At 40.2% G+C, this 23,409-nt stretch overlaps 1 protein-coding gene across 1 annotated transcript; it reads right to left on the reverse strand.

The window, feature by feature from the left end:
• Positions 1-4,366: 4,366 nt before the first annotated feature.
• Positions 4,367-23,119, reverse strand: cilp2 (cartilage intermediate layer protein 2). The gene is made up of 10 exons (XM_030083637.1): positions 22,881-23,119; positions 16,106-16,171; positions 14,792-15,061; positions 14,391-14,573; positions 13,587-13,742; positions 13,184-13,501; positions 12,673-12,781; positions 11,770-11,927; positions 7,690-10,120; positions 4,367-7,597 (listed from the first exon to the last, which is right to left on the reverse strand). The coding sequence occupies exons 1-9, from the start codon at positions 22,942-22,944 to the stop codon at positions 7,704-7,706; spliced, it is 3,741 nt and encodes a 1,246-aa protein (XP_029939497.1). The 5' UTR covers positions 22,945-23,119; the 3' UTR covers positions 4,367-7,597; positions 7,690-7,703.
• Positions 23,120-23,409: the final 290 nt, after the last annotated feature.

Here is a 23,409-nt window from a genome sequence, read left to right on the forward strand (position 1 = left end):
CATTCCTAAGCCTTATCTTTCATGTTCTCAGAACAGTTTCTGTTTGGATTGCTCTGAACTCAGGACCATATGAATAAGATTGTGTGAAGACGAAGACATGACATCATGAAATTGTTTTCCTTGAGTTTTCCTTCGTGCGATTCCAGGTAGAGAATCATCCAAGACGCTGACCACAGACAGAAGTGAGCTTACTGCTGCAGACTTTGATAATACACTTGACTGCAGTAAATATGCAACATAAAAACAGAAGTCCCTGGCAGTTTCGAAGCATCTTTCCTACTGTTGATTTTATAGAGTGTTTAATTTTTCCTATTTTCACAAGGGTTTTTTTTTTTTTGCTAATCTGGACCATGAAAGTTGCACAGTCAGAAGTGTTTGTTGGAAACTAAGCACAATGAACAATTCCTCATTGTGCTTCTTAAAACCACTTGTATGGAACAAAAAGTGAATTGTTTCGATTACAGCACTGAAAATGGCCCCAAGTGTTTCTGAGAAAACCCAAGCCAGAATTGCTCTTATGAGATAAATTCAAAATGCAATCAGCAGTGAAGCGTGGCACAAGTGAACAGGAGTCTCCGCAGTTCTTTCAATATGCTGCACTAATTTAGTAACTTGTTTGAGATCACCAAAATCATCACGGCGTCTTCGCCGGACTTATATGTGCTCAGTATTGCTTTTCTGATTGATGACAGGGGCAAAAAATCACCAGTGGTCCAAATGTTGAGAAACAAGTTTATGGCACGAGGTTTGCTCCACTTCCACGCCTGAGTTAGTCACCACTGAGGCTCCCTGTTCAATGCCTGTAGTGTGTCGGCACATTTTGTTGTAACTTGTTACATTTTGCTACCATTTTTCCAAAATGTGAGTGTTTAACTTTTTTTGAGCAAATGTTGTAATTTGTTGCATTATGTAATGAAGATCATGTCAACATTGGTGCCCTAATTAGAAAAAACAATGAAATAATCAAAACAACATTAAGCATTCCAGTCTAATTAGATTTCATTTAAAAAAAAATTGTAGGATGTTTATTTGGTAAAACCTTAATCAAATCTGACTGTATTCATTATAACGGACAATGTATCCGAATGCTAGAGAGAAAAGCTACATTGACTAAATATTACTGATGTTAAAATTACAGGTGCACTGAAGTTTTGGAAAATATAATGTAATCTGTATTATGTTAAGCAAAAATTTTATATGATGAAAAGCAAAAAAACAGCAAAGAAGGGAGAGTTCAGTGTTCCTGTTGCTGAATGTAAAAGAGTGCAACAAACTGCTCTGGTGAGACTGTGGAGGAATACTCTGAGTCAGGATGGAAAGTCTGCGCTGCTGTATGTGCTGAGAGGCCAGTGGTTTTGAAGATTAAAATTGGCAGCATTGCAAGAAAAAGTCTGGATGACAAAAGGTGTGTCGGCGTCGGACACAGTGATCCTGTGACTCTTTTGTGAGTTTTTTGCAACTCTGTTTCCAAAAGCTGCTCAAGAAACAACAGATGACATAAAACCGGTAATCGACTGAATAAAGGTTTTTTTGGTTTTATTTTCATTTTTCTGTGTTTTATGCTTTCTACCATTTGTAATCTTTGCACAACATAATCCAGATTGCATGTGACTTCCAAAATTTCAGTGCACTGGTACTTTTCTTGTCAGTAACATCTAGTTAGTGTATCTTTTGTTTCTAACTTGTGAAGACTTTTTGCATTTTTCATAATTACAGTTACATTTTATTTAGGTTTGAACAATGAAGCCTCCTCCAAGTTTTTCAAATGAATTCTAATTAAGGTGTAATGCTCAATGTTACTCTGACGATTTGATGGTTTTTCTAATCAAAGCATCAATTTTGATATTTTAATACATGATTTACCAAATTTTTACATTTTCTTCAAAAAAGAAAAAAAGTGCAACACACACATTCTATAATAACTGCTGGATTATGTAAACAATTATTACAAATTGTGGCAAAGTTTATTACAAAATACATACAAATAATTTCATAACAAAATGTGCCAGATTATTACAAAATATGGTGTCATTTTAGACAGGTGGAAACATCTTTAAAAAAAAAAACATTGTACAATGCATCAATATTAAATAATGTGGTGCTACAAGGCCCCAGCTGCATCAGGGCACCCAGCATGTGTTGTGACAAATAAATGTGTGGATCAGAAAAACTTCTGTGGCGATCCCAGCGCTGGCGTGGGAAAGTTCAGTGAGAGTTGGAGAGCCTCAGGACAGCAGAGACTGTACATATTTTTAAAGGAAGGTTGAAACACACCTTTTTAATCAGGCTTTTAACTGACCTTTTACAATTTTCATTATTTATTTCGTGTTTCTTAACTTGTAAAATTCATTTTATTTATCCTACTTCAAGCATTTTATTCTATCTTACATTTCTATCTTCTATCTTCTTTTGTAAAGTTTTAGTTGTCTAACCTCAGTGTTTACTTAGAGGGGTTCTTCACACTGGGGGCTACATCCGGTTTGCTGACGCCAGAGTTGTGCTCGACCCCTTTGGCCCAGCTAGTTTTGGAGGCTCCCCACCTTTGTGTGCGTATCCCCTTCTCTGTTGGGGTTGGGGGCCGGGTGCCGGCGTCCTCAGTGTTCTTGGCCTGTGACTCTTCCCAGTGTGAGCGGCCCCAATGGGGGTGTTTTCCCTGATCCGTAGTGCTTTGCCATGTCTCCATAATGTAAGTTCCATGAGTGTGCGTTTGTGTTCATTCACGTGTAATATCTATATATCTATATATTGTGGCTGGGAAGGTGGGTTTATTTTGTAATGTTTTTCTTCCTTTTAAATACTGTAAACCACTTTGCATTGTTTTTGTTTTATGAAAGGTGCTATACAAATAAAGATTGATTTGATTTGATTTGATTTGATTCACAGGGACATTGGAATAAGCAGAGTAGGTCTAACTTTATTATACACTCATGTTGTGTGTAGCTGAGTTATAGCAGTGTTTAAGAGTTCTTTTAACTGCCATTGCCAAAATAAACTGAAGTTGAATATACTCGCTACTCCCTCATCAAAGTTTCTTTGAATCCTCAAACTGATAGATAAACTTGCTGAATTGTGAAATTCATTAAATTTAAAGGTTTCTTTCAGTGACATCATGTTGCAAGGTTCCTTTTTTTTCCCTTGCTTTCTCAGTGATTTTAGCCCAATTAAGAGAATAAGCAGACGGAGCACAAATGGTCACGGTTTCATTTTGGTGGCACTTTTAGTGCTCAAACATCTCCATCAGCCTTTCTTCCCATTCCTGATGTTATTTTTGTGCACAGAGGTTTGTCTGGTAACATCGCAGTGGGGTTTAGGAGAAACAGTGAGGTGCCAGCATAAGGTTCATGACCCAAAATGCACCAGTGACTCAAGAAAAATGTACTTTTTAGCCATGTGTGTGTGTCAGTGTGCACTTCCTCAGCGGTGAGGGCATTCTTCTATATTTTCTGTCAGCTCCATTTTCTGGCAGACACAGAGTCCACTCATGGAGGTGTCAATGACAGTTCGCTCAGCGCTCTTTTGCTTCCCTCCCTGCTGTGCTCCCTGTTGTGCAACTTTATTACAATAATAATTCCACAGGCTAAAAACGTCTGTTACGGGCACCAGAGGTCTCGCTGTGTTGTTTTATAACTCATCACCCAGAGTGTAAAGGGGACACACAGTGGAGATGAAGCTGTTTTTTGTCACTGGGAAAAGCAAAGGATACATTCTGCGGGAGACATTTTTACACTTTGTAAGAGTGAAATGCCTCGACCCCTTTTATTTATATATATATATATATATATATATATATATATATATATATATATATATATATATATATATATATATATATATATATATATATATATTTATTATTATTATTATTATTATTATTATTATTATTATTATTATTATTATTATATAGTCACTTAATGTGTCCTGTATTTCATTTCTGTAAGTATGTATCTGGCCTGATTATAAGTCAAGTGTTGGTTGGGCATAAATTAAAATATTATTTTTTACCCGTTAGGAGTAAATGTATTTTAAATTGTATAATTTGTTCACTGTGTTCATGTAAAGGAGAAATATTATTAACTTGTGTTTTTCAAGCAAATAAATAATTTGTATTATCTGTCATGTATGTTGGTTATGAATTTAATCAAAATGTATTGTTACACTTTTGGAATATGTTGTGTAATTCATAGAAATTCATCAATCAAAAAATGTACACAAAATGATTTATTTACAATTTGTTGTTCATACGTTTATATCAGATTTAATACAATACACAATTTACACATAAAAACTTAGTTGAAGGATAAACTAAGCTATTGGAATCACCATGCAATAGTTAGTATTATTAAGAGTTAATTGCAGTCATTTTTTCTTTTTTTTTGTACTCAAGTTTCCTCCATTTGATCCAATGTGGCTGACAATTTCATCCATATGTTGTAGAAAGTGATGGAAACGTTCACGAATGACCTGCGGAATAAATTACGATCTCAGGGAGACCAGCTGGATTCTGCAAACGTGAAAATTGATGAATCCGTTCATGCTTAGGTTAGCAAACAATTGGCAGCTTTCTGCTGAATTCAGAGTCATGCATTTCTGCATCAAGGCCAAATAGTGCCAGTCAGCATAACTGTGGCAGCAAGGCAGTCAGGTCAAGTTCTGTGGAAAAATCACAGTCTGCCTTGCAGATTCACTTTCCTATCAGACACTCCAACATTACTAATGACCGAGCTATGTGTTCGTTTGCACAGACAGTAAAGACTCCAAAATAATTGTGTCATTACCCAAAATGAAAGGCAAGTTGCTCCAACCATCAAACTCTTATCAAGCAAATTTTGCTTTTGGCTCATGTCAATATAACACAAAATATATGTAAAACTGGAAATGAACGATTCCTAGCATTTGCTTGAGTTTTCAAATTATTTTAGAATTCCTATGAAATACACAAACTATCTCAGCACTGTGGTTTGTCTGCTTGAATCATGTTTGAACTCCCTCTATTTGACTTGAAAGACTTTTTCACAAGTCATTACACCAAACGCTGCAGATGCTCTTGAATGTTGTTTGAAGTTCCACAAAGAAAAAAGAGAGACTAGCTTACTTTCCCATGCAAAGTTTTACATAATGGTTTACTCAGACCGTTATTGTTACCTTGTCTCTCAGACTCCCCTGATAACTCCTCGTCATGAATAAGCCAATTGTCCTGTCAAAGCACCTTCTGAAGAAAACCTTCTTCCATGTGCAACCACTTTGAAAGCTCAAGATCCTATAAGTGATGGGCTGCCAGGCCAAAGAGCACTCATATTTTCCCCTTGTTTTTTCCTTTAGCCGAGCTTTAGCCCCAAAATGATTAAATCCATCACCAGATAATCTTGCTTCTTTGTCTCTTGATGTCTTTGGTCTAACATTTCCTTCGGTTGCTCTACATCTGTTGGGGCTCCTCAGCTGACCTCACACACATCATTGCATTTTTTCAGGACTTATCTCTTCCTACACCTGGACTCAATCAGCTCCTTTCTTACAGGGTGGATGCTGCATCTGCATCTGCTGCTGCAAGATGTTTGTTTTCATCTGGAGATGTGAAGTGTTCGGTCTTGGAAAGCCCAGAGGCTTGTGATTAAAGAGGTCAGTGATAATGGTGAAGGTATTGCTGCCTGTCAATCTATATTTTTCAATATTGAGTGTTTCTCTGAAGTGTGCTGCTGCTCACAGTTATTTTAAAGGATCACTCCAAAGTGGGGTCAGCTGCATAGGACTTCTCAAAACATGTCTCTTTGGAACGTTTCAAGTAAGAATTTAGGAATCAAGATGCAAATACTCCCATAGGTCAACTTCACAGTGCCCTGGGAATCATTCTGATAGCAAGTGTATCTGGCTGCAATGCTCTAGGGCCCAAAAATTTGTTAATTATTACTGTAATTTTCTAAAAATTTGCTTGTTTGGCTGTTTAAAAACATCAGGAAATGAGTATTTCTACAGTGCTCAAGAGAACCTGAAACTTATTTTCTAATTAGCAGAAGTCTTATATTTACTTGCCAGCCTCTTCGGTTTCTCCAAGCACCACAGTGCCACTTGTTTGGGTTTGAATTAGTCCAGCTTCAAGAATTTCTTCTTGAGTCTGTAACTTCTGTTGCAGATTTACAAGTGTAAACATAAGGATGCAAAAAGTTTGGAGCTTTTTTGCTGAGTCAACTTCATTCCTGACTTCAGTTAACACACCAATCAAAAGTAACACCACCTGTCTTGGACATGAACACTTTTAGTTTGCATTAAGTCTGATCTTCACTCTTATGAAAATATGGACAATAAACGAAGAAATGTTGTCCTTCCTGAATCCCAGGAGTTATGTGCGCATCAGTGATGAAAAAGGCTTTGCTGACAGTAATAAAACCATATAAACAAGATTGCACTTTTAAACTGAGAAGTTACTCATGATGTCAAAACTCTAAAATCATCAGAGCCATGCAGCGGTATCAAAATGTTAAATGATTACATAGCAGAAATATTGGCTGAAATTCACACAAAAGGAGTCCTGTGAAATATCTCAAACACTTTTGTTGCACTACCTGCTACACGTGATGCAGAAGTCAGCATCAGCATTTTCATGCCTACAATTGCAGTTAAGAACATACTGAATTGTACTCATTGTCAAGTTTAATTATAGTTATTGCACTTCAACATACAAAGGCAGCTCACAAAGACATCACTAACAACAAAAACAAAGTTCATTTAGACCCTGAATGAGCTTCTTGTTGGAACAATGAAATATAGAGGAGCACATTGTTTTAAGTGACATTTTCCTGGATGACGTGTTAATTTGGAACGCTCATACATTGTTATCAGTCTTCTTTATTGTACCTTGTTGTATCTTCATTGACTGCCCACTACTGGTAAGATTTATTCTTGTCTTGACAACAACTGTGGTCTTTAAGTAGGTGTAGAAGAGTGTTTAGTGGAACCACAGATGGCAGAGGAGCACACCAGTGATAAAACATTAAGAAGCTTGAATGAAAACATCCTGTTCTCTGGATGGCATGTGTTAACCAACTGCATCTTTTTCACCATCAATTCTTGGTAGGGAACATTTACCAGTTACTAGGAAAAGGGCTCAGTACCTGCTGCAGGCAACAAGGGTCTCATATTCTTTCCTTTTACTATTTTTTTTCTTTTTTTCCCTGTTCTTGACAAAGGGCAAGCATCCAGAGGAAGACAGTGGCCAAATTATGAAGTGTTTCTATGGAATTCAGAATTCTGAAGGGTTTTATTTCTACTGAAGCATCAAACAATGTCGGCAAAACCATCCATCACGGGGAAAACAAAAAGCCAATGATTAGACCCATCAATTAAAATCTCAACCATCAAATTACAACAACATCAAATGAATAGTCACCAGTCACAGATTTATAGATTGATGATTCCAGTCCTTCAGGTAGGGAAGAATTAAACTTTTGCCAAAGCCTTCAAGTAAGTATCAGACTATTGAATACTGTCAATCGTTCTTGATGATTGTCTGTCTCAGTTTGTGATTTTTTTTTTCATAGTCAAGATGGACAGGCAACCTTTAGCGTCTGGACTTCATGTCATCATATCAGCATCAGCTGAAGACCTAGAAAGAAAAAATAGGAAACAACATATAAATCATTTTTAGATTACAGTCCATGTTACAGTGATGGATCAAATGGATGTATCCAGACATACTTTTTTGAATGCTCTTATTGACGTTGCTGTGTGCGCATGGACGCTCTTCTCCTGGTTGAAGAGCTAACTCTCCGACCCTGGGTCCTGCCCCGCTGCTCAGAGGGAAAAGCCACCACCTGGGTGGACGATCTCTGCACCTGCAGACCCTCTAATTCTCTCATGTCCCTTGCCATTTGAGACAATGTCTGACCTGGGTTGGTCTGCAGACGCTGGAAAAGACTTTCCCGGTTAATTTTCCTCTCTGGACAGCTAAAAGTCAGTGCTATTCCAGAGTCTGATTTCATCTCTCTGGAGAAACCATCTGAGGTGCCGTCAAAGCAGCGTCCAATTGCAATCTCTTTGGCAACTTTGGGATTCTGATCTGTGACTGTGTAGATGCCATAATTGTGTCCCAAAGGATCAACAGGTGCCAGCATGGTGAACGCATGGGACTCGTTGTTTTGAGCCACAGGTGGATGTTTAATGAGATACTCTTGTAGGAGGCCGTTAGTGGTGAGTCGACGGCAGTTCCCTTGGGGAAGAATAGATATGAGGGATCTATCCACATCAGCTTGATCGAACAGCATGCCACTACATTTGAACTCCAGGCAGGCAGCTGAAGTGTTTGCTTCCCGCATGTCCCGGGTGCTGCGAATGTCTCTAATGCCATAAAGTTTGCCCTTTGTTTCTCTGTGAGTTCCTCCAAGGTTCCTTGACCGGATCATAACTTCCTTCTGCCCTTGGATCCTGACCTTGATGAAACATGCCCTGAACTCTTGAGGGTTAGGCCACCAGGATAAGTAGTCTCCTGTCCAGGTTGTCAAATCATTCTCCTCAAAGGGAACCACATTGTATTCATACTTGTCCTTCTCCACTCTAAAAAATCTGAAATGATTTGCATCGAATGGGGCATTTTCACAACCTAATAAATTCTGGTAAGGATAAATAGGTCCATTTGTCTCATCAAAATTGTTTTGGTTTGGCTTGGGCAAGTTGATTTTGAAAGCTGTTTTCTTCAGGGCTGGATCCTCATGGTCTGTTCGCTGGTAATTAATTTTGTCGAGGTAGGGCTGAGACACTCCAATAATGTTTGGATTCATCTTTGGAGCGGAAGGAGCCGCCTCCAGCTCTTCTCCACCCATCATAGCAGTGACATAAGCTGTGTATGCATCAGGCCTCAGGGGGTCACAGAAAGCTGGCAAGCAGGCCCCGTTGTTCCCAGTTATTACGCTGTCGAAACGGCCCCATGCTCTGGGATTAGCGGAATAACCAGGTTTGGGCTCCAAGTTTATCAAGCTGATCACCACACCCTCCAGCTGTTCAGTAGAAAGGAACTTGTCGCTCATGTAGGCGCGAACTTTGACGTAGCAGCGTCTGTTTTCAGGCACATCTAAATTGAAGAGGCGGCGTTCTCTGATCTCCATGTTTCCGATGAGGAACGTGCGCTCCTCGCGTTTGCTTCGACCATGACCACTAGTAGTTGTTGTACTGTAACTGAAGTCACTTTCTTCCTCCCAGACTCCTGTGTCGAGGTTCAAAGACCACAGTTTCATTTTAGGAATGTGTTCTTCCATTTTTACATGCTGTGTGTCAAGAAGCACTTGCACTGCTCCGGCTCCAAGCACCTCCCGGTTGGTGTCATCTCTGAAGTCCACAGAAAACATGCCATAGGTCCTCAGCGGTAACATGTCTCCCTCATCATCCACGAAGTTGAGGTCACCAGGAGTTGCTGCTGCTGTAGTGATGTTTCTTGGGTCAATAAATGTGACGCTGGCTTTCACCGTTCCTTCGTAAATTTCGCCATTGTCCTTATGGAATGAGTTAGCGGGGATGACCAGCTGGCCGATGGGGTCTTCCCCCTCGATTTCTCCAAGATCAATAGAATTGGTCTCTCCTGCCTCAATATCAATTGGCGTTTGCTTTCTCATCACTTTTACATCATGGTAGATGGAACCACCTTTTTTGTCAAGGAGGAAAACTTTTGGAGTGTCAAGAAATCTCTGAGAGGGGTCAACAAAATTAACAACCAGCCTCTGTGTATCAGGACTAATCTGTAATGTAAACCCTCCTTGGTATCCTGTGGTACCCACTCTCTCTTTACCAATGTAGATGTGTCCAAATCGTAGAGGCTCATTGTTGTCAGCTGTCACTACTCTACCACGAACCAGCACAGTGGGCTGCACACATTTCTGACAGCTGCACTGAGTCACGGCTTTGATGGGAAGACTATAGCGACCACAGTCAATGACACGACTTTCCATGTGCTGGACTCCACAGCAGAAACCAGCTCCATCTCTGCAGCGCAAATCAAAATCAAGGGAACCAGCGCATTTGTTGTGGGGACAGCGTCCAGCGTCATAATACTTTGAGTTGGTCCCGGGTTGAATGCAGTCCACTGGGAGTCTAACGGGGTATGCCTCAGGTGTGGAGTTGCAGGCCGGTGTTCCTTTTGCTGGGAATTGGACAAAAAATTGAATTAAACCTCTGCTGACAAGGCAGATGTGAAATTGTATGTAGACAAGTGAAAGTTGTATTGACAGGAATTGTCATTAGATTTACACAAAACATTAAATAATGATTTATTTTTGTTCCAAAAAATGTAAAGTGTAACAGCAATGACTTTAGTTTGACATGCGATAATTTAGTTATGGTTACAGAGCTACATGTGCTGTTCAGTTCCAACTTCTCCAAGATGAGCAGCTAAATATGAGATCTACGATCTTATAAAATGATAATTTCTCAGAAAAGAAAATTGGAATATTGCTTTTTTTTATTGTGTTGACCATGGGTCAAAAGTTGAGGTAAAAATATTATATATTTCTTATATATTTCTTATCTCACATGTGAATACAGGTACACTCACACACACACGGCTTGAAGGTGCCTATATTTGCCAAGTTGGACCGTGTAATGGTAATTGGACATGATGTTGAAGAGAACATTTATTTACCAACCTTCCAACTAGGAGCTGAAAAGAAGGACTGATTGTTCACCCAGACACTGGCAGGGTAATTAATGTGCATGATATCACATGTGAAGCTCGTAGTCAAGTACCCTTATTAAGCTCCCCATCTTCCCAGTAATTCTGTAATTGCAGACACATGGAGGCCTGTGATTTGTGCATCACTGCCATATTGCCCATGGCCTTTGCAATAGAATATAAATTTTCTGTGATGATAAACAACATAAGTTCTGCAAAATTGTTCAGTGTACTTGACATTTTTGGATCAAATAAAAGTCTGCAAAAAAAAAAAAAAGTCACAGAGGTGAAGGATTAAAGTGGTTTTAAAGAGATAAGATTTCTCTGTGGCCAAGAACTGCTTTAGCACTGTTCCATGGAAGCTCTGTCTGTTCATCTGTTTCCTAACTAGCAAGCAATGCAAAGCTCTCCCACACAGAAGTGAAAACACATCCTAGTCTGACACCACCAGAAAAATAAACAAGATTTATTGACAATTTTGGGTTTCATCTCGACAGTGGGTGTTCTGGAGAAATGACTTCTGGGTTTTTGCAGTGTCCAGAGCCATCCCACACAATAAAGAATCTCTGTTTAGAAAGCTGTAATTTCAATCAATGTAAACTGAAAACTGAATTAAAGCACATTCCTCTGGGGTCCAGCCAGATTGTAACAGCACAGCCATTTTTTTTTCTGTGTCTGTGCATGCATGTGTGCTTGTGGGTGGGCGTCTGGGCATGTGTAAGAGATAAATTTTCTTGTACCATATTCTGTGGTTGATTAGGTGACTTTTCCCGTTCATTTTGTTGTAGGACACTGTGGTTTTGTTTTATTCGTCTAAATGCATGACTGTGTTTCATGAATCACTTGGTTAGAGCTCAGCACTGACATTCCTATTAAAGTGTGTATTTCATCTTTGAGGCATTTGCTTTTTATATAATAATATGAATTGCAGTTGTTAGCTTTTTGTCTGTGGTTATACTTGATCCCATGGAAGGCTGACTAAATACATCACTGTCAGACTTACTGGGATATCCGCCACCGTGAGCTATAATCCTTTGGTGCTGTTTGCTGTCATCATCATAACTTTTTCTTACTTACATTTTACAACAATTTTACTGTGTGAGACCTTATACAGCACATACCGATCACAGTAAGGAGAGCTGGAGATGACTTGATGCTGCCCACAGCGCTGCTTGTTTTGCAGTAATATTGTCCAGACTGCTCTGGTTTCAGATCACGCAGGATGAGATCTTCTTCATACTTGTACACTTTGCTGTCCAGAAGAGTCCCATTGTGGTACCTTAAAAAAACATTTTAGAAACAGATAGAAAGTCAGTGGTTTGTTTTAACAAAAAAAAAAAAAAAAGGACTGTCTCCTCCCAGCAAACCCCGTCTCAACCGTCAGCTTTAAGTCTTCTTGTTCCGGTGTTGATTTTCTCCCGATACTCTGACTTCCATCCATAGTCTAAAGCATTTGTCCAGATTAAGTAGATTAGTCACTAATTTGGCATATGTGTTTGTCTCTGGACGGATGTAGACAGTGGCAGACAGCTTTATATGAACGTAAGCAAATGTTTATCTGCATCTGAGGGTCCCAGACAGGTTAATGTCAAATCAGGGACTGGAACAGAAAGAGAGAGCAGCTCTCTGGCTGTTTTTATCTACAAAGCAACAAACTCAGGGAAACTTCAGTAACTGGAAATGTTGTTAACTTCATAATCGCTCAACTATGAAGTTATTGCCATATATAGTAGTGTTACAGTAGAACGTCATCTTATATCGAGTTACTCCCCACACTACAGTCATCAAGATCCCAGGGCAATATTTCCACCTATTTCTTTGTGATGCTGTGAACTAGTTCTTCTTTCAGAGGTGGTTGCTGCATTTCTAGATTGTGCACGTCAACGTGAAAGTGGTAATGAATGTGTAAAGAAGGACTGAGTGCTGCTTTCTGTTTGTGTGTAGTCTGGTTCAACGTGTTCCTATTTCTTAATGAAAAAGCATTATTCAGACTGTGATTAATAATTGGCTGGTTTTCAACTCACCAGTGGTACTGGTCAGGTGTTGGTGAGCCTGTTGCTTTGCAGCAAAACAGCACTCGTCCTCCCTCATACCGCACTTTGTCCTCAGGGTGCTTCACAATGTACGGCTTCTCTGTGGAAAGCAGAAAGCAGCAAATCCTCGAGACTTTTCTCTGATTGTTGTAAATGGTTCCTCAGGGTAAAGAGAACTCATAAAGCTCAGTCATTCGCTGCACTTCATTCTCACTTTGGTCTATGTGCTTACAGTAAATGATTGTTGGGGGAATTACACTTTCAAAAGCTGCACAGATCTGTTTTTATGTGGTTTCCAAGCAATTTAGAAGCTTTTAAAATGGTAACAACTATTTGTCTTGTATAGTTGTCAATTTCCTGTTTTTTAAGGTCTGTGACTTGGATCATTGACTGACTTTGGAAGAAGGAAATCATAAAAATCAGGATTCTGTCATAACAAAACATAATTTAAGGGTGATATTGATTTTTTTTAAGAGCTGTGTTTTCATATGTCTGCACTCACCTGCTGATCTAAGAATAGCTTGTAACCAGGACAGTCCGGTGGTGTTGCTGGAGGTGGAGACAGAGACCGGAACAAACTTCTCCTTCCTGATGGTGACCAAGGTTGATGTAGAGGAGCAGACTCCAGCGAGCTTGAACTGACCTTTAGGATCTGTACGGGCACGAATGATCTTAGGATGACTAGCCAAAGCTACAGACGCTCCTGCAACAGGGACACCAGTCACACTTTGCACGTCTCCGTGCAGGACGTGGCCATCACACACACAGAGACTGCAGTCCTCGCTTGGGCGGCCGTTGGCGCACGTCAGCTGGCATTTGACTGTTGAAAAATATGAAAGCTGAATGAAAGCCACACCAAAATAATGATTTTTAAAGAGTGCTTTTGATAGTGTGCCACTGCATACCTGGACATGGACTCTTCCCACACTTCTGCATTTCAGCAGGTCGTCCGTTACACTGCACTGTGTCTGATGTCTTCACACAGGTCCTCTTCCGAACCCTGCGACCTCCACCACAGGTCACTGAACAGCTGCCCCAGCGGCCCCACTGGCTCCACTCCGCTGTGCACATAAGAATTCACAACAGAGGCATGAGTTTGCACAGCATTAAGGTCACGGCTGTAAATTGGGGGTCAAACTTTTCAACACGTCCTCAGTTCCTGTCCATCAAATTGAAAAGAATTCCATGTTTTGTCTAGATTATCTACCAAAATTGCATTGGGTGGATGGGGGAATCTTCAAAGTCTTTACAATTTTAGAAAAAGGAACCATTTTTTTAAAAAAATATTTAGAGAATTTTTCACAGATTGGCTAACCCCATCCAATTCTTTCTTCTGACAAAATCTGCCTCTGTAAAATACTGTTTTACTGACCAATTCATCTAATTGGTTGCAAATGCTCCTTCAGCTATTGTTAAGAGTTACCGCTTACTTTTCCATCATATGTTGCTCATTTCCCAAGTTTCTGAAGGTGTGTTGCTGCCGTCATATTCATAATTATCCTCAGTTTTTCTAAATTTCTATTGTGTGCAGAAAATGTGTTCTTTATTAAGTCACAAATAATTGCATTATGTATTTCCATTTGAAATATCTGTGGAACTGCCTGTAAAATGTGTCTTTTAAACTTCAATGACGTCATGGGACAAAATTCGGTCTGTACAAATTATTTATTCAATCATTTGTTTATATTATATTCTGAAGAAGACAGCACCTGTGCATGGCGGTGTGGAGCACTCCCTCCTCTCTGAATGATATCCCTGACAAGCTGGCACCAGCAAGAGAGGCATGGGCTGAGCGCTCACACACTTCCTCTGTCGGACCTGGATGCCCACATCGTCACAGGCCACTGCGGAGCAGGGACCCCACTCACTCCAGTTGGTCCAGTAGCTTTGCACTAAACACAGACATCAAAAGGAAGAGGGTGACATCTCTGTCTTGACAGTTGCATTTATATTTCACTGTTGGTTTTGTAATAAATAGAAAGAAAAATATCACGCTGTGAAAAGGCCTTACTGTGAGCAGTGCTCACATGCATATGAATGTGTTTGACTGAAAGCTCAAATCTGTAAAGAGACAGCTTGTACAGCCCTGACCTGCCGTCATTAGGACTACCTGGGGGACACTGAAAGCGAACGTGATAGTTGGAACAGACGCGGCCATGTGGCTGTTCCTTGTTGATGCACCAGAAGCCTTTCTCCAGGCTGGAGTGGACCACTTCCCCAGTGTCTGCCGCTGCCACCCAGTCTGTGGTACGAGCCTCCATGGCAGTGGGCCGAGCACATATTCTCTCCCTGTAGTAGAAACGAATGGCCTCCAGCCGCTCGTAGTCTCCATTTCCCCCAGGATGGTCGATGTTGAACCAAGACGTCCACTCAGTCACGCCTGGATGATGCATGTGGAGGCGAGCCACGGAGACAAATGGAGAAAACGGAGATTTAAGATGGAAAAGAAAAGTGAGAGGGAAACACAACAATGCAGTCGAGGATCCAGAAATCCTGAGGAAGGTTGGAGGGGCTGATGTTGCAGTTACACAGAGGGTAGTTCAAAACCAAGAAAAAGCAAAGAGAAAAACAGCAGGGGTGTGTTACGATCTTCAAGTGAAGGTCTGCAGCAGCCATTTAAAACTGACTTCATAGGCCCCTGAGAGCTCTGCATTGTTCAGGTTTTTTTCCACCGTCTGGCTCCACAGATGAGACATATTGTCTCATTTTGTTTTTCTTTTATTTGTTTTGTTTTTGTTTGTTTGCTTGTTTGTTTTTGTTTTTTTGTTTTTTGTGTTTTTTTGGGAGGGGGGGGACTGTGGCATGTTCTGAAACCTGAGTAATAATGAAAAATTTGAAACATAAAATACATTTAATTCACACCCATATACCAAGAGAAGGTTTTTATGCACCGAGGAATACATTGGCTCCCCAAAAGCTGTAATCTCTCTGAGTACAGGGGAGAAGTAACTATGTCTGAAAACAAACTGAACAAAGGACGTTTTTTTGAAGTCATTTGTACAATCTTTTTGGGGATGAAACCTTCTGTCTGTTTAGCATGTCTCTCACTCCTAATTTTCTCTATTAATTGCTATTTTTCATTTTTTTTTTTTTTTTTGTCTGATGCCACATTTTGCATTGTTGTGGTAACTATGCATGTCTACAAAATAAATTCTCTATTTGGAGATAATCCTAAAAACAATGGGACCATTGTGCTTTGATTCTAAGCCGATATTAGCAGACACTGTGAAATAATCCATCAGCAAAGTCTTTTTAAATTGTGTTGATGAACTCAATTCTTAAAGTCTGAGTTAAAAAAAAAGTATTGTTTTTGCCTCACTGAAACTTTCACAAAGTCACAGACATTGATGAGATTACTGTTTCCATAGAATGCGAGGTGTAATGTTTGAGAGTTTAGCCGGGCCATGCCTGATACCGTCCATACCTGATGTTTGTATGTCAGCGAGCATCCTCCTGCTTCTTTCTGATTGGCTCCTGGTCTTCGTAGACTCTGCACACACAGAAAAACCAGCAATGAATTCGCTGACTCTATATAATCTCCTTTAGGTTTAATCAAATCTTGGTCTTGGTGCTTTTGAAAAGCCTGATGGTAGAATTAAAATAAATATTACTGTATATATAACACATGTATAAACATATGTAACATTATTCTGGATTATTTGAATGCATGCTTAATGATGCAGCTATTAAGGTAAAGATTTTTTGTGTATTGAATATTCATATTTGCAATCATGCACAGCATTGGACATCCTGTGCAAACACTAATACATAATAAATCAGGCTTGACGTGTTCATTTTTTTCTTTAAGGTTAAACTATTCTAATTGCACACCGCTTACTTATTGATGTCTTCATTTTTTTCCACTTTGGCCAGACATGTATAAAAACTAGCAAGTAAGAAAACCTTTTGTTTGTCTTTATCTAGTCTGTAATCATGTCGCTTTCATCTGAGTCTATCACAGTTGATTTCCCCTCTCCTGCATTTCGGTCTACTTCACCCTAATTGCTGCTCTTCTGACTCAGTGGCCTGCGACCTCTTCCCTCAAACACTGTCTCTCCATCTTTCATCTCCCCCGTGCTTGTCTATCATGCATATTTTCAATTCCCCTGCTCTACTTTTTCCTTCTCTGTCCTCCCTTCTCTTCTTAATCCATCAACAAACAGCCGCTGTTGAGGATTCTAATCAAGCTCCAGCTGAGTCAAATCAGTGCTTCTAGAGTCATCTGTGAAACAGCAGCCAGGCCAGAGAACTTTGCTTTACCTCTTTACCTTGCACCATCATCTCTCTCTTTCTCTCCCTCTCTCTCTCTCACACACACACACACACACAGATGTATCTATATGACATATATTTATTTATCATATGACAATAACATGCGCGTCTTGTGCACACACCACATGCTTACAGCACTAAATCACTTGTACACCATAATAATTTGTCATCCAGATCACAGTAGTGAGTGTGTGTCATGCTGGGCCAATGTTGCCTTACTAAAAAGATACATTTTGACCCAGCATTTGGCTCAGACACATTAGGCTATGTGATTTAATCAACAGGCACCAGGACGTTCCCCCCTCTGCTTCCTTACTGATTCATGATCCAGCAGGACCAATGTTTACGATTTCAGCACCATCACTTGTTTGATTGACTTCTGGGTTTCACTCGTGCAGTACAGAAAAAAATAAATGTCATGGTCAGTGACAAAAACGAAATGTAGCATATGTAACGTCTCTGTGTGCGGGCGGGCGGGCGGGCATGCAGTATCCACAAGCAGTTGCCGAGACACTTCTGAGTTTACGACCGAAGACTCCCGGCGCAAAGACCAACATTGATCCCAGCTCTCGCTGGTTTTACAGCTCATTTCAAGTCTTTCTAGTCATGCCAACACATTTCTTTTCAGGCCTTAATGTCTTTTGATAGACTTTGCACAAGAGGGATAGTAGCTCAGCCAAACAAAGCTCTACTGTCAAAAAAAGTATTACATGAGTTTTGGTTTAACACAGAGAGTCTGCAGACCCTCGTGGTTGTTGTTTTCTTTATTCCTCAGGCTTTAAAAACTATTGATAAGCGTCTATATGGGCTTGCTCTGCATGACTCACTTGATGAACAGAAGCAAATGTTTTCACACTTATCTGCTAAGCAGATGTTTCTCTGCCTTAAGATTTTGTTGAGTAAATCAAATCTGATTCACATTCTCCTCTCGCCTGCCCCACTGAAAATTTAAAAGCTGTTTAAACACATTTTTCTTTTCTGCTACTGCAGCTCTCTTAACAATACACCCAATACCCAATTACAGTGTATGCCTACAGAGTGCAAAGTCCATAAATACCATTTTAAGCCTTCAGATAAGAGGACATAAACAGACCTTTTGTTTTGCATCATTAACACTGATTTAGACTTGTCGCTAAATAGTAATTACACTTTCCAAAGTCTTTGCTTCCAGGAAACTTTAAACCAGTACTTTGGATATTGTTGCATAACACTTTTTCTCTTTTCACACTAAAACAAAAGGAATTCACCTCAGAACGCTTGGACCTTTATTAATTCAAGATGTTGGATAATGAAAGTGAAATAGCAAACAGCTCTTTTAGTTTTACAGGGTGGCTAATGTGTTTTTCTCTTTTCAGAAAGTTAGCATAGGAAGCACAGATTAACCCTAGCAGACTGCAAACATTGGGGTATTGACCTCAGTTATGACAGGCATAAACTACAGACTCTCTTACATACTCAAGGAGGTCGCTGCACAGTTGAGGAGCATGTTAACACTATGAATTTTAAAAGCTGGGGGATTTTATTGGAACATGGCTTTATGCAGCTGGTATTTAGGTGAATCTGCCTCATGAAAAAATATGTAACACACTTCCTTAAGCCAAAAGGAACAAGGTGAGAACTCATGAAGAAATCCTGGTCAACTTTGTTCATATGGTCTTTGAGGAGCTGGGCATATATGCGTGAAAACCTTTTTACAGTTTTCACTTCTCACAGCTGATATAGCACTCTTACATTGTCAATTGTTTTGTTTTTGGTTTCCTAAGCTCTGTGGAAAAAAAAAAAGAATTTTTGTTCTGCTTCTCAGAGAGATTTCAAATCCCTATTGACAAGTAAATTTATTTTATGGGATGTATTGCAATGCTTTACAGTTGTTTGGGTTTGCATTACTTTCGTAGCTTTAGGAAAAAACTTGGTTTTGGTTAAAGTGATGGCAGGCTATCCTAAAAACAACAGCATAAGTCATTTCTCAATGACATATGTTTACATTAATGTGACGAAGCCCTCTGGAGGTCTATATATCCTCACTTCACCTCACTCTGACCCTCATAAATAATAGAAAAGGTAACCAAATAACTTGAAGGGACACCAATGTAATAAAGCAGACCTGCAGAGAGTTCCATTTATAGCCAAATAGTTCCTGAAATCCAAGCAATATGAGAAATAAACAAGATTATTTCTTGTCCCAAGGCGCGTCCATTGTTGTCTCTTTCTGTCATGAATCTGTTGTGATGACGACAAGGGTTATTTTAGAGAACAGGCTTTTAGATCCAAACGTCACCGTGGTTGATGCTGGAATACAGCGAGTATATACACAGCCTGGATGCACCAAGGCAACTCTTCTATTAATAAACACCAGTAGCTTTGCTAGAGCGCTGCCTCTCTCATCCCCTTTACTGCCTGAGTTGTAGCAAGCTTGCCCGTGTTAAATTAACTCTGAGAGTGCAAAAGAGTGGACTCATATACACACTTTTGTGTTATTAAACTTAAGTATTAAAGTGTAGAATTGACACTGTATTGCATTAAACATTAACACTGGTCAATACAGAGAAGTATCATTCATACTCTATACGGCAACAGCAAAAGCGAATATATGAGTCCACGCCTTAACACTCTCAGTCTTTAACACTGGCAAACTGGCTATGTGGTACTTTTATGCCTTTTGCCAAAAACTAATAGCAATGCTGCTGATAAAAGAAGCTGGGCTCCAGAGTTTCATGAAGTTGCACCTTGACCATTTTCGACTGTACTAGGGAGGTATTGTTCTGCCAGATATATATTGGCAAATCGACTGGGCTCAAGCAGAAGGTCTGGATCCTGTTTATGATATTCCAGATCCTTACAAGCAGGAGAAGCCATGAAAACAGAAACTTTTCCACGATGTGTTGCATAACGTATTGGACAAAGCAAAAGCTCCGTAAGAGGTTGAGGTTTTATTGCATTTGCTGAAGCCCTGGACCAAAGAGAAACATCAGGAATGTATATCTTAACATCCCTCTGAAATTAGCTTGAATTTAGCTAAAGGTGAAGATATTTCATGTGAAAGGTGAGTGATGTGAGATGGTCTGTCTTCATCTCAATGGTATTCCTTATGTGTTTATCTGTTTGCCTTGTCATGTGGAAGCTGTTTATGTTTGGCTCACTCCTTAGTTAAGGTGTGTGTGTGTGTGTGTGTGTGTGTGTGTGTGTGTGTGTGTGTGTGTGTGTGTGTGTGTGTGTGTGTGTGTGTGTGTGTGTGTGTGTGTGTGTGTGTGTGTGCACGATCTGCTCTGTCTCTTCACATCTATATCTGTCTAATACCCCTGCGTGCTTCTTTTCAAGAATTTGTGTGAACTTCATGACATCTGCATCTCTTTAAAACTGGCAATTTTTTTCCTGATGTTAACTAATGTCGCAAATCAACCACATGATTTAGGGATTTACAAAACTATAACAAAGGATTTGTGTGCTTAAAATAAAGTATTTGTGTAATACAGCATTGCCCCCATGTACTATTAAAAACAGTTGGGCCGTTTGGTATTTCATTACAAATATGTGGAAGTCCTCATTTGAACCTTTGCACCTGCACACAGGTACAGAGCCAGGAGCTGGAAATAACCAAACTGAAAGCAGCTTATTAGTCCTTCAGTAAATAATTTCTTGGCATATCCACACAGCTGTATACACATAAATACACAGAGAGCAGAACAGAAAAAGAAAAATGTGGAGGTTGGAGGCTGTCATTAATGGGACTTTACGCTTTCTTCTTTGATCCGATGTAATCCCAGTCTCGGTCATTAAAGTCAGCTGGCCAGACAGCTCCGGGTTTGGAGCAGACATTGGTCAGCATCTGGAGAATTAACCCCTGTGTCTGACTCACTGCAACCCTCCGGCTGCTCACAACCAGCAACTATTTCTCAAGATCAGGAGAAGAGTGAGAGGAGAGGATTTATGCTACAAGGTGATAATGCCACTGAGCTGCTTTTGCATTTCAGTGGGCATCCAGCAACAGGTTCCACCTCTAAACCGGAGAGGAGCTCATAAATCTTTGCGTTTTAATGGAGCATGGAGAGAGTGACAGAAAACAAAGCGAGGGACGCTTGATGAAGTGAGGCAGACAGAAATAGATGGAGACTGACTAAAGAGAGAGTTTGATGACTGAAGGAAAGACAGAAGAGAGAAATGTGCGTCAAGTATTTGTGAAGAAATACCTGGAACAGATAGATCAGAAACAAAAAGGAGAACAGATGAAGAGTGCAGGCAGATGGAGATATATAGTCATCCATCTGGTAGCAGGGAGTGAGGGGGGTTTGAGTGGTCACTACAAAGAGGGAGAAGGAAAGAGTGACACACTGGCTGGATTGACAGGTGGAACAAAAGAGGATGGTAAAGTCATTTCACCTGTGCTCTTCATTCCTATATTCCACTTTCTCATTTAGGTGCACACACACCGAGCTGCTGGAAAGGTGGGCGACTGGGTTTGTGATTTTTGCACCCCGGCGCCAAGGTGACCGGCTTTGCGTCTCCAGGAATGGTTGGCACTGGGTTTGAAGGTGAACTCAGGACAAAACACACCACCTTACTGCAAGATGTGGATGTCCTGCTAAAAGAGCGTGCCATGAAACGTAAAAATTTTACTGTCCATTTTAAGGTCGGAGTGTTCTCTTCCGTCACAGTCAATACGAACCACCATTTATATGTATTGTTTCATTGTCCTTAAAGCTTGTAATAGACCCATCAATAAATGACACGAACCTGCTACAAGACTTTTACAACGCATATTGATTCTATTAAGATTTTTTTTTTTAAACAATCATTTTCTTTTGTGAATTGCCAACTTCAAAACTTAAAACACTCCCATACGAAAATGATTTAATGTGGAAAGAAAAAGTTTTTAAAGAGTGCTGCAAACGGTGTCATTTGGAGAAAGTGGCAAGCTTGCCAAGTGTGATAAGAATGAATCTCGCATGGAAACCCTCTTCATGGTGTGATGATGTCTGCATATTGAAAAAAAAAAAAAAAACAAGAGCAATGTCATGTTGCAATGGGAAACTTGTGTTGAAAAATGTAGATTATTCTTGGCAATGAGTCAAATCAAAAAAAGCTACTGGACTACTGTTTTCATGAGGGAGGCCCTCACTTGATGATGGCAACTACTAAACTGCTGCGAGTAGTAATGGAAACAAATAGATTTTTACGAAGCCCATTTGTCACGAGCAGCACTTTGTTTGCAGCAGAACTTTCTTGCGGCAAACTGCACTCCAGAGAGTTTACCAGACCACCTCCCTCAAACCTTAATCTCCATGTGCTGTTGATAATCCACGTGGATATTTAGGCAGTGCAGATTAGACTAACTCTTACACGTGACTCGGTCTCCATCACGTCAACACTCACTTCACTTTCCCTCTAATTCTTCAACCCGGAGTCGACGGACTCGGGCTCTCGGGAGTCGGTTAGGTCATTGAAAGGTAGGCCGTATCCAAACATCCGAACAGATCTCCTGTATACTCTGACAACATGAGTAACTGGAGTGGAAACACACAATCAAACTATGCAAGTTTAGTCTTATCAGTGAGCTCACCTCCTGACATTTGTCTAAAGTCATCCAGAAACCCTGTTCTGACATCCTTAGGGAAATAGCGTCAACTCAGAAAACTCTGACTGTCAGTTGCATTGCACATGTGTGAGTAGTCCGACTGGCTGGCCCTCTGCTTTAGACTAATCTAAAAAAAAATCAGAAACAGATTTTTTTGGGGGAAAAAATCATAATCAATACAAGATTCAACTTGTAATTGGCTATTTTTCAGCTTTCATCTTGTCAACAACTTCATATTCAAAGCATTTTTCTGTGACTGCATTGTTTCGGTTTTGGTTTTTGGTTTCAATTCTTAAAAAAGAAAAAGAAAAAAATAAATACAGAGATGATATTCAAATCATGAGTTTCCACTTACCTTGGCCCAGAACCACCAAGGCCAGGAAAGACAGCAGGAGGGCCACCTTATTTAATTCCAACATTGCGTTGATGCTTTTCAGGTGGCTTGTAGTGTTGTTTTCTGATCTCCTACAGCATTGAAACACACTTCAGAAAGAGCAAACAGCTGTTTCTTCAGCTCTCTGACAGCTGATCGTAGCTGCCGCTGCTCTCCAGGTGTGAGTGATGCCGCCTGTCGAGAGGAGTCTCTCGTGCTTCTCCCTCTCATGTGAGTTGAGTTGCTGAGTTGGAGACAGGAGTTCAGGCGCTTTTAAGAGAAGGGGCATCAGGAGTACACACCAATCCAGCCCCTCTCTCCTCACCATTGGCCAGTGAAATGCAACATCTGGGTCCCCCATATCATCGTCCAAAAAGAAAGGGGAAAAAAAAAGAAGGTGAGGGTATGGTGGGGGTAGAGTGGGAAAGACAAATGCACACAGAGAATAAGAGACGGAGTGTGTGTGTATATGCATGAACGTAGCTGCTGAAAATAGATGTTTTCCTTTTCG

Source organism: Salarias fasciatus, chromosome 23, assembly GCF_902148845.1.
Source record: "Salarias fasciatus chromosome 23, fSalaFa1.1, whole genome shotgun sequence".
NCBI classification, from domain to species: Eukaryota; Metazoa; Chordata; class Actinopteri; order Blenniiformes; family Blenniidae; genus Salarias; species Salarias fasciatus.

What these genes read in the sequence shown, in the direction of transcription:
- cilp2 (XM_030083637.1), bottom strand. Translation starts at nt 22,944, where the DNA reads ATGTTGGAATTAAATAAGGTGGCCCTCCTGCTGTCTTTCCTGGCCTTG. An exon ending in TGGGAAGAGTCCATGTCCAG is followed by an intron (nt 13,502 to 13,586) that starts GTATGCAGTGGC and finishes ATTTTTCAACAG; the next exon opens with TCAAATGCCAGCTGACGTGC. An exon ending in ACACCTGACCAGTACCACTG is followed by an intron (nt 11,928 to 12,672) that starts GTGAGTTGAAAA and finishes TGTTTTTTTAAG; the next exon opens with GTACCACAATGGGACTCTTC.